This window comes from Dictyostelium purpureum (assembly GCF_000190715.1).
Source record: "Dictyostelium purpureum unplaced genomic scaffold DICPUscaffold_386, whole genome shotgun sequence".
In the NCBI taxonomy this organism is placed as follows: Eukaryota; Evosea; class Eumycetozoa; order Dictyosteliales; family Dictyosteliaceae; genus Dictyostelium; species Dictyostelium purpureum.
This window is the reverse complement of record NW_003519722.1, coordinates 16499-28365: the sequence shown is the minus strand read 5'-3', so window position 1 is coordinate 28365 and position 11867 is coordinate 16499. Positions and strand designations below refer to the sequence as shown.

The 11867-nt window shown below is 25.9% G+C and overlaps 5 protein-coding genes across 5 annotated transcripts; all 5 read left to right on the top strand.

Annotated features, from left to right (window-relative positions):
• Positions 1-233: 233 nt before the first annotated feature.
• DICPUDRAFT_83593 (uncharacterized protein) lies at positions 234-1970 on the top strand (the record flags this gene model as incomplete). The annotated part of the gene is made up of 3 exons (XM_003292946.1): positions 234-294; positions 362-588; positions 660-1970. The coding sequence occupies 3 exons, from the start codon at positions 234-236 to the stop codon at positions 1968-1970; spliced, it is 1599 nt and encodes a 532-aa protein (XP_003292994.1).
• Positions 1971-2346: 376 nt separating this feature from the next.
• On the top strand, positions 2347-3275 carry DICPUDRAFT_157783 (uncharacterized protein; the record flags this gene model as incomplete). The annotated part of the gene is made up of 3 exons (XM_003292945.1): positions 2347-2720; positions 2800-3013; positions 3078-3275. 3 exons carry the CDS (start codon positions 2347-2349, stop codon positions 3273-3275), a joined length of 786 nt encoding a protein of 261 aa, XP_003292993.1.
• A 931-nt stretch (positions 3276-4206) lies between these two features.
• On the top strand, positions 4207-5205 carry DICPUDRAFT_92971 (uncharacterized protein). The gene has a single exon (XM_003292944.1). It carries the CDS (start codon positions 4218-4220, stop codon positions 5163-5165), a length of 948 nt encoding a protein of 315 aa, XP_003292992.1. The 5' UTR covers positions 4207-4217; the 3' UTR covers positions 5166-5205.
• A 1951-nt stretch (positions 5206-7156) lies between these two features.
• Positions 7157-8716, top strand: DICPUDRAFT_92970 (uncharacterized protein). The gene is made up of 2 exons (XM_003292943.1): positions 7157-8012; positions 8076-8716. Exons 1-2 carry the CDS (start codon positions 7195-7197, stop codon positions 8629-8631), a joined length of 1374 nt encoding a protein of 457 aa, XP_003292991.1. The 5' UTR covers positions 7157-7194; the 3' UTR covers positions 8632-8716.
• A 166-nt stretch (positions 8717-8882) lies between these two features.
• On the top strand, positions 8883-11807 carry DICPUDRAFT_83589 (uncharacterized protein; the record flags this gene model as incomplete). Its single annotated transcript, XM_003292942.1, has 2 exons — positions 8883-8946; positions 9031-11807. The coding sequence occupies 2 exons, from the start codon at positions 8883-8885 to the stop codon at positions 11805-11807; spliced, it is 2841 nt and encodes a 946-aa protein (XP_003292990.1).
• Positions 11808-11867: the final 60 nt, after the last annotated feature.

The following is an 11867-nucleotide window of genomic DNA, read 5'->3' as shown; positions in this document are numbered from 1 at the left end:
ATATATTTGTTAGTTCATTTTATCTACAGTTCTTTTTTAATTTTTTTTTTTATATCAATTTTTTTTTATTATTTTTTAAGAAAAAAAAATTGTAATTATAACTTATAATAATAAAAATAATAATATTAACAATAGCAATAATATAAATATATAAAAACTATAATTATACAATATTATTTATTTATTTTTTATTTTTTTTTAATAAAAATAAAAAAAATTATATAAAAAAAAAAATGAAATTATATTATTTATTAATTTGTATTATAGCAATATTTATTACAATTACAAATTCATGTAAGTACAATAAATAACATCGAAATGTAATTAATATAATATGTAGATTATTAACATGCAACCATAGTGGAATTTAGAACATATAGTGGTGAAAATAATAATATTAGAAATCCAAATCAAGGTGCGTCAAACAAACCATTTACAAGAATTTCAAAACCCAAAAAATTTAATGTTAAGGATTCCCCTGCAATCACTACAACAATACCAAGAGTAGTTAGTAATGTTGTATTTGATCAAACTCAAAGAATTACTTCAAAAGAACATCTAACTGATATGTTTAATGCTTGGGGAAGAGTAATTTATAATTATAAAATTAAAATTATAATAATAATAATAATAATAAATTTTTATTTTTATTTATTTAGTTTTTTAGTCGAAATATTGCATCTGCTAAACCAAATGAACAAAACAAATGGCCTATTATAGTACCAAAATGTGATCCTTATTATGACCCAAAATGCACCGGATCAAAGACTATGGATTATTATAGAAGTGAATATACCCAAATACCATGTACTGAAGAAGGAACAGTTATGGAAGAAGATGGTAAATGTTATGATCAAATCAATGGTGTAAGCTCTTATCTTGATGGGAAATCTATATATGGTAACAATGAGGATATTTGTCAAAGTTTAAGAACACACCAAGGTGGTGAAATGAAAATGAATCAAACACCAGAACTAGGTGATTTACCACCAAAGAATGTACCAGGTGTTCCAGTAGATAATGAAGGTAACCTTTTCCCAACAGAACAATTGTATAGTGTAGGTGAAAGAAGAGCCAATGAGAACCCAGGTCTTCTTGCAATTCATACACTTTTTTTAAGAGAACATAATAGAATCGCAAGAAGGTTTGCCAAAACCTATTCTGACTGGGACGATGAAACAATTTTCCAACGTTCTCGTTCATGTATCATCGAACAAATTCAGAAGATTACCTATGAAGAGTATTTACCACTTCTTTTAGGATATTTCGCAAACTATACAGGTTACAATCCAAATATTAATTCTCAGGTTTCAAATGAATTCTTTTCAACAGCATTCAAGTTTGTTCATAGTGAAATGGCATCCAGCGTTGAATATTATGATGAAGATGGTAGCCGTTTACAACCACTGCCACTAAAATTCTCTTTTTTTAATCCCCACGCTTTAAACCAAGGTATTGAACCTCTTATACGTGGCCTAATCCTAAATGAAGAAGAGAATGTCGACACCAGTGTAGTTTCAGACCTTAGAAATAATTTATTTGGTAAACCAGGTCAAGGTGGTTCGGATTTGGTCAGTATAGATCTCCAAATGACACACGATCACGGTATTCCACTATACAACTCACTAAGAATGCAACTAGGTCTCAGAGTTGCCACCAATTGGTCCCATATTACAAGTGATGAACCAACCCAAAATCGTTTAAAGCAAGCATATAAAACAGTAGATGATGTTGATGCTCTTACAGGCGGTCTTGCCGAAGATCATATGCAAGGTAGTTGTGTAGGTCAATTATTCTATTCAATCATATATGAACAATTCTATAGAACTAGAGCTGGTGATAGATTTTGGTATGAAACTCCATCCATTAAAATACTTAATCGTGAATGTGGTACCACTTCCTTTTCAAATATAATTAAAAGAAACACTTTAAATATTGGTGATATTCCCTTAAATGTTTTTAAAAAATAAAAATAAAATGCTAATTTATTAAATATTTATAAATTTTAAAAAATTTATTAAAAATAATATTTTATTAAAAATAAAATAATATTAAATTGCTACCTAAACCAAAACCAAAATCAAGCCACATATGACATCTGACTAAAGTTTATAATAATGGTATTCGAATTACGTGTCAAATGTCAAATTTTTTTTTAATTTTAATTTTTATTTTTTTTATTTTTTTCATTTATTTTTTTTTAATTTAAATTTTTTTTTATAAATTAAAATTTTTTTTTTAAAATTTCATTCCATTTTTTTTTTTTAGAAAAAGTAAATGAATAAATCTATAAAATTAATTAAACATTTAAATAATAGTAATAAAATTATTCCAATCAAAAGAACAATGTCAACATCAGCAAAACCATTCGACGATAAATTTGGTAGTGTTTCAAAAAACTATAAAAATTTTAGACCAACCTATTCCGACGAACTTTTTTCAATCATTGATGACTTCTGTGCCAAAGATAAAAGAGATTTAGCAATTGATATTGGATGTGGATCTGGTCAAGCCACCGTTAGATTATCAGAATATTTTAAAAAAGTAATTGGTTACGAACCATCAGAAGGTCAAATTCAACACGCCGAACCAGCCAAAAATGTAGAATACAAAGTCTCTACCGCTGAAAAAATCGACTTACCAAATGAATCTGTTGATTTAATTACAGTAGCACAAGCAGCTCATTGGTTTAACCTCCCAGTATTCTATGATGAAACAAAGTAATTATTTATAATTTAAATATTTTTAAAATAAAGTAAATACTAATAACTAAATCATCATAATTAACAATAATAATAGGAGATTACTCAAAAACGATGGTTCATTAATTATTTGGTCATATGGTTTAATGAATATCACCAATAACGATGCAGCTCAAAAAATTCATCAAAACCACTACTACAAAACCATCGGTAATCAATATTGGGCTCCAGAAAGAAAATACATTGATGACGAATATAGAGACATCAAGCCAACTTATGAAAACACCACAAGAAAAACTATCTCATTACCAGTAAATATTAATTATAATATAATAATGATAATATAGCATTTATTAATTTTTTTTTTAATAATAGAAAAAAATGTCAATTAATGACTTTGTAGGATACTATTCATCATGGTCAGGTTATGCAAATTATTTAAAAAAAGGTAACCCAGATGTTTTACCTTCAATTAAACAAACTTTATTGGATGCATATAACACAACTGATGAAGATTCAAAAATTATCGATTGTTATTTCCCAGTTTATATGATTTTATCAAAGAAAAATTAATTTTGAATTATTATAAAAATAATAATAAAGTAATAAAATAAAAACAATACTATCACATCATTGCTACAACAAATTAACAATTCAATAATTAATATAATTATTAGAAAATAAATGGGTTATCAGAAGCATATGGATGCAGCAGTTTTTATATTGGAAAAAAGTAAAAAAATAAAAAAAAGTAAGTATTAATATATTTATAATATAACCTCAACATTAACAACCAAATAATAACAATTTTTTTTTTTTTTTTTTTTTTTTTTTTTACTACTAAAATTGTTTGAAAACTATTAGTAAATCATTCTTTATTATTTAGTAATTTTTATATAGGTTATATCTTTTTTTTTTTTACAATTATTGTATCAGTTAATGCATGCACATGCTATCTCTCTTGTTGTTTACATCTAATATAAATCTGTATGGTATGGTAATTTTTATTAAATTCTTTTATAGCAACAAAAATAGTAATATATATTTTTACATTATCAATATATAAATATTTTCACTCTCACCCTTTGCAGCATATTTTTTTCATACATCTTTTTTCTGTGTGTTAGTGTGTTAGTGTGTTGAATTGCAGAATATTTTATAGTTGTTAACAATTCAATTATTTCACCCTCACCCTAACCCACTTCACACATATACTATTGTTAGTATATCCAAAAAATTTTCATACACTCTCACATAAATAACACTGTTCATTTGAATAGTTTAAAATAAAACTATTATAATAATACACACATTTTCAATTAACGACAACCAAATTTTCGATAGCATAATATATTATATTACCATTAAAAACAACACATAAATAGGTTTATTTTTTTTTTTTTTTTTTTTTAATATTATTTATTATTATTTATTATTTTTAAAAAATTATTTAAACTCTTTTTTTTTTTAAATTATTTATTAACATTATTTATTAAAACCATATAGAATAAAGAAATGAAATTATTATATGCATTATTAATTATCCTTATTATTGCCCATGCTTGTTTTGCCGAGCAACCCAATGCCAAACCCAATAATAAAAAAGTACAATATTCAAATGCAAAATCAGAAACCAATAACGAAAATAATAACAACAAAAAAGTCAATGATGCAAACAATAATAATGCCAATAATGTTAACAATAATCAAGAATCAGAGTTCCATTTACCATGGTTCATCCATACAGACAAACAAGAATTTGAACTATTTACAAATGAAGTATTATTAAGTGTCCAAAAATCAATCAATTCAAAAAATGTTGATGAAACAAACAATAGCAATAATTGTATTAGAGCCGCCTTTGATAAACTTGACAATTCAAATAAAAATGCTGCATCTTCTCAAGAGGTTCCATCTTTTAATTACTTTATTAAATTAATTTCAGAATTCTCAAAGAAATGTAACATTGAAGCTGCTACCAATAAATTAGTAAACTCACTCAACTACATTTATTCAAATGGCTTCAAATCATTCATTCCATACTATTACAATAATTTATCAAATGAACAACAAGTCGTCAATTGTTTCAAATCTGCCGTTAGCTATTCATATGACCGTTCTTTACAAGCTGATAAATTAGGATCATGTTTTGCCGGAGTTTTAGTAAATGAAAAACAACAACAACAAGTTCAACAAAAACAACAACAAATTGAACAACAAGCTCAACAACAACAAGCTCAACAACAACAAGCTCAACAAGCTCAACAAGCTCAACAACAAGCTCAACAACAAGCTCAACAAATTGAACAACAACAAGCTCAAAAAGCTCAACAACAAGCTCAACAACAACAAAAAGCTGAACAACAAATGCAAAAACAAGCTGAACAAAAAAAAATTGAACAACAAATCCAACAAGAAGTTGAAAAATACCAAAAAGAACAAGCTCAATTAAATAAAAACTAAATTAAAAAATAAAGTAAAAGTATCATTTTAAAATTAAAATATTTGTAAAAAAAAGCTTTATTTATTTACTGTTTTAGGAAAAAATTTACTTTTTTATTTTTATAAATTTTAAAAATTATAAAAAAACAAAAAAATAAAAAATAATTAAATTAAATTTTTAATTTTTTTATTTTTTAAAATTTTTTTTTTTTGTAATTTTTAAAAAAAAAATTTTATTATCAATTTATTTTTCTAATTAAAATAATTGTTTTATTTGTATTTTTTATTTGTAATATATTTTTATTAACTTATTAAATAGTCTTTCAATTTGTTTGTAGTTTATTTTTATTGTATATTTCTATTTATAAAAAATAATAGTATTTAATACAACAATAAGATGGGGGAATTTCTTTCAATTTATTCAGAATTTGCAAAACGTTTAGATTTCACATTCCTTGGCACAAAATATTCATCACAAATCGAAGATAACGAATTACCATCAAAAAGATACCATTCAAGATATCATCTAAACAACAATGGAACATATAGTTATATACCCGATCATTTATTAGCACCATTCGAAAATAATGAAGTCAATCCAGCTAGTAGTTTAGTTAATGCTTTAAATTCGATTAGAAATCTATTAAGATTTTTACAAAATAATAACAATGATCCCAATTCCAATAATGCCACTAATAATAATAATAACAATAATAATAATAACAATAATAACAATAATAATAATATCATTAATAGCAATATAACATCAACAATGGATCTACTGAATGTAATAGTTGAACATGAAATTTTGTTTAATAGTTTTGGTCAAAATAAATATTTAAAATATGACTATCTACATTCATTCATTTTCTCTGTTTTAGAAGCTATAAATCCAAATGAGAGAAGATATACCACAATAATACCAATCTATAGAGATTTTATAAATTTACACCACCCAACTAATAATAATAATAATAATAATAATAATAATAATAATAATAATAATAATAATAATAATAATAATAATAATAACAATAATGAATGCTTAACAATTTTTAGTATTATTTTCAACAATGGGACTTTTGAATATTTCAAATCTATATATTTAGAAGCTTTTTCAAAAAAAAAAACTCAAATTGATTTATGCCAGTTAAACAAAATAAGAGATAAAAAACTTGAACAAGAAATAAAAGAAGAATCAAATGAAGAAATGTTTATAAAAGTTTTTAAAGACTTCCTTGAAAAAAAAGATGACGATGAAGAAATTGATGATAATAAATCAACAACTCTTTTATCTAATACTCCATCAATAACATCAACATCAACATCAACATTACCATCAACATTATCATCAACACCAACATCATCATTATTAATATCATCAACATTAACATCAACAATTACATCAATATCAGCATTAATAAATCCCACAGTTGCAAGAAATTTCTTGGATAATAGTCAAGATAGTTATGGTGAAGATGAAAATTTTGAAGAAGATTTTGAATTTAATAGTGATGAGGCCGAAGAATCTGAAGATTTCGAATTTAATAGTGAGGAAGAAGAAGAAAATGATGAAGAAAATGATGAAGAAAATGAACAAACAAATACAACAAATACAAATAATGAAGAAATTATAAACTATGGATATAAATTTTCAAAATTTTTAGAAAAAAAGAAAATTTATTGTAGAGAAAAAAAATCAAAATTAAAAAAATATGACGAAGAATCAATGATATTAAACATCAATACGATCAACTGTGTATTATTAAATAAAGGCCGCTGGGATGATAACAAGGTATTTCCGGGATTTGAAATGTTTTTGACCAAATTAACACTAATAGACTCAAGTATTAATGATATTGAAAAACAATTGGGCAATTTAGTAAATCTAACCTATTTAAACCTGACACACAATGCAATTAAAGTACCAAGTTGTTTAAATGGATTGAAGAATTTTAAGAAATTAGAGTATTTGATATTGGACCAAAATAGATTTTCTTTAATTTTACCAGAGTCTTTCAAGGAATTAAAAAACCTCAAGTTCTTGTCAATGGTTAAAACCGATCTTAGAGATCTTATTCCAACTAGAATTGCATTAGAAAAAAATAGTAAACTTGAAGAGCTTTATATCGGTGAGAACTCTTTTACCCATCAATTTAGCTGTCTCAAGAGAAATAACTGTACACTAACAAGGACACTATTCTACAGAGAATATATGATATCTCACTTGGTCTCTTTAAAAATATTGGATAATCAAGAAATTACAGAATCTGAAAGATTGCAAGCAACTGAATTGGTAAGATTGAAATTTATAACTTGTGATTCATGGAGAGAAAAGTATCAAGTTAATCAAATTCATAAAGATATTTTAAATTTAGAAATTAATAATACTATGAAATGTAGAACCAATATCAACAAAACAACACCAAAGACAATATTCAAAAACTATACCGAATATCAAGATATATTAAATGAAAACCCAAGAGTAAATACTTTAGAAAAGATAGTTTATCCAAGACAACTGGAATATAATCCATCCATTCCAAACCTTATTGTAGTTGGTGCTATGAATGGCCGTGTCCACGTTTACGATGAAAACAAAGATGAAATTATTTATGACAATATTGTAAGCAATCCATCTATGATTTTAGGTCTTTCTTGGATAAAGAATTATCCTTGCTTTCTTGCTGGCTCTGAAAATGGTTCAATTAATCTATTCAACTTATCAAAAACAAAAAATCCAAAAAATCAAATTTTATCATTTGATCCATTTTATAAATTATCAAGTTTACATACAAATTGCCAATCCGATACAATGGTAGTAAGTGGCTCATGTGACTTTGTTTCGATCTATGATATAAATTCATGGTAAATATTTTAAATTTTAAAAAATAATCATAATTATTTATAAATTCTAACAAATTAAAACAGTACATTATTAAGAAAATTAGAAAAAGCTCATACCAAAAAAATAAATGTTGTTAAATATGCAAGTTATGATCCATATGGGTTTGTTACATCATCTTTTGATGGAACAGTAAAAAGATGGGATACAAGATGTTTAAATTCAGGACCAACTTTAACTTCAAAAGAATCATTTGGTGAAATTATTATGTCAGTTTTTAGTCCAGATGACCGTAGTATTTTAGTATCAGGATGTGATAATCAAGTTTATCAGCTTGATTCGAGAACAGGTACATTAAATATAAAATTTGAAATACATAGATCCAATCAAGAGTTCAATTTTTCACGTTCATATTATACAGCAGATGGCAATTATTGTGTTATTGGTTCATGCGATGAAAACTGTGTTAGATTCTATAGCACAAGTGATGGCAAATTTTTGCGTGACGTATCATTATTCGACCAAAATAAGTTTTGTGGTGATTCAGATGGTGTTCTATCACTACGTACCCACCCCTCAAATAATTTCGATGTCACCATCATCAAAACAAAGTTACCAAATCTTTATTCTGTCAAATTCTAATTAATAAATTTTTTATAGTAATAATCTATTAAAATAATCAATTTCTTATAACTCTCTCAGTTTTGGTTATTTTTTTTTTTACTGGAACCTGATATTTTTGAAAATCCCCATTAAAAAAAAACAAATCACAATAATTTTTTTTTTATTTTTTTTTATTTTTTTTTTATTTTTTTTTTTTTAGATATCTTTAAAAAATTTTTTTATACAAATATTTTATACTTGCACCAAATTTTCTTTTTTTCTATACAATAATGGTGCGAAAACCTATTTTTATTTTTTTAATTAATTTGTTTTTTATTTATTATATCAATGGGCGTAAGTGCATCTTTTTTAATATTAAAATAAACAGTAATTAATTTATTTATTAATTTTTTTTTTTTAAAAAAACAATTATTTAAGTATCTATATCTGGGTATCTTCAAGAGGATAGTACATTTTATTTATATGGGGATTTTGCTGGTAACTCACCTTTAACTCTAAAAGTTTATATGGGCCCTATAGAATACAATGATAAAGATATTACTCTATCTGGTGATGCGAAAACCATTTCTTTTATTTTAAAAGAAGGTTCCAAGAATAAAGATTTAATATTATATGACATATTTGGTAATACTGAATATAACGAGGTTGTTTTAAAGCCAAAGATTACTCAAGTTACTCCATCTCCTCTTCCTACTTGGTCAACTACGTCACTACAAATTTATGGTACTTATATTGATGCTGCAACAGGCCCAAGCAATATAGTAGTTTATCAAGACGAAAAACCAATTGATTTTTCAGCTGCATCAAACATCTTAACGGTGACTCCCAATCAAGGCGCAGGCAGATCAATATTTACAGTAATGGTTGATGGTAAAAAATCTGATGGATTTTATGCATATTATGTTGCACACACTATAACCCTCATAACAAATCCAATATATTCATCTTTAGACTATTTAACAATTACTGGTAATAACTTTTCACCCAACTCAAAAATTGACACTAAAATAAAATTTGGAAATAATTATTGTTCAGAGATTATCAGCTTTAGCATCACCACATTAGAGGCTAAATGTGATAATAGTGTTCCATACACAGGAAATATTATTGTAGAAGTTAATATAAATGGTGTTCCTGTAAGTGGTACCACATTCTATGCACCAATAAGCGCAAGCTCTACTGCAGTTCTACTAGATGGCTCAATAGAGCTCTCAATTAGAAACTATTCTCCAGGAACAACATTCAAACTAAGTGGTATCGATGTCACCTCTTATTGCATCCTTACTAAAAAAAATGGGACTGTTTCTGATTTTTCCTGCGATATTCCAAATAATGTAAAAATAAATAGTGGTCCTGTAGAATATCAAGATGCATTGGGAATAAGAGCAATTTCTACTATTGATCTAATTCCCTACCCAACTTCATTCGAACCAAATTTAGATTATAAATTCCCAACACAAGGTCAAAAATTAACTATATTTGGAAAATACCTCAATAAGGATGATTCACAAGGTTCCTCAAATGAAGTTAAAGTTCACTACGGTAGTAATACTTATGATTCAAACAATATAGAATTTATTGATGCAAATACATTCAAATTTCAAATACCAAGTGGTAGTGGGAATACAAACCCTTTGTTTTTTACATCACACTCATTTACAAATGCACTAAAGTCATTTAACATCATCTATAAAAACCCCTCAATTTACTCATCGAATATTAACAACAATATAGTTACTTTAAATGGTAATGATTTTGGTGATGATAAAGGTTTAATAACTATATGGTATAATGATAATAAAATACCCACAGATTCTATTCAATTAACTGTTCCCCATCAACAAATCCAGTTTTCATCCTCTTCCAGCCCTAGATTATTCAATATTACTGTGAATGGTTTATCATCACCAGACTATATTCAACCCAAAGTAATAAGTTCAAGCTCATTATTCCCAAATAACCCTGGTAATATCACAATCACTGCTAGCGACTTCCAACAAAACGATTTAAAGGTATATGTATCTAATATAGAATGTTTGAACCCCTATGCACCTGACTTAACAACAATTATTTGCCACTATGATGCCTCTGTTAAACCAGATCAATTTGGACGTGCGTTAAACATATCTATAACATCAGTTGGGTTAACAGGAACAAATGAAGTATTCTATTACTATGATACAAATATTGAATGTCCATTCAAATGTTCTAACCATGGTGCATGTAATAATAAAACTGGTGAATGCTTGTGTAATGATGGATGGAAAGGTCTATATTGTCAAGAAGCAAGTGGATCTGTTCAACTACCACCACCAATTATAGATGAAAATGGTAATACAATTATAATAGGTGGTTCTTTAAATTTTACTGTTTCAATATTATATTTAAGAGAAAATAATATTTTAGGTGAACAAGTTAGATATTTATCATTTTCTAAAGATTTAACATGGGATAATAGAACTAAAATAAATGAAACAAAACATTATTATAAAGGCAAATTTATTGACAATGGACCAACAGTCGAATTAGATGTAAACTATTATAAAGAAGAAACACTTTTCAACTTTGCTGGTGAAGAAATAACAATTCCATCAAACTCTATGAAATATGTAATTAGTATCTCAAACTACCAGTTTGACTCTACAACAAATACCCTCGAAGTTATCTATAGCTCTAAAACCAAACTACATTCAAGTAATGATTGTAAATCAATTAAAACCAATGACGAATACTACTCATCAAACAATGATACCCAAGAAGAATCGATTAATTGGTTTCAAGTAAACTCTGCAGATACAAGTTTTCAAACAAAATTTTCAAAAAGAGTTTTTGTTGATGATAAGGTTAGAAAATCAACAACGAAAATACTAAACTATAACGATCCAATATATAGCGATTTTAATAAAACAAATAATATTCAAGATAATGACGAAAATGACTATAACAAACTCATATCTATTGGAATGCCATACTTTTCAAATAAGGTATCAATGGATCCCAGTTTTAGTGCCCTATTAAGATCACCAACAGATAGTTGTAATAAGAAAAATTGGAAATTACCTTTAATTTTAACTTTATGTATAGTAGGTGGTGCAATTATTGTAATAATAACAGCCATTGTAATAAAAAGAAATAGATCAAAACTTTTAGAAAAAAATTTTATAATCAAACTAAGAAGATTAAGATATAAATAAAAAAAATAAATAAATATAAATAATATAAAAAATATAAAAAAATATAAATAAAATACAAAT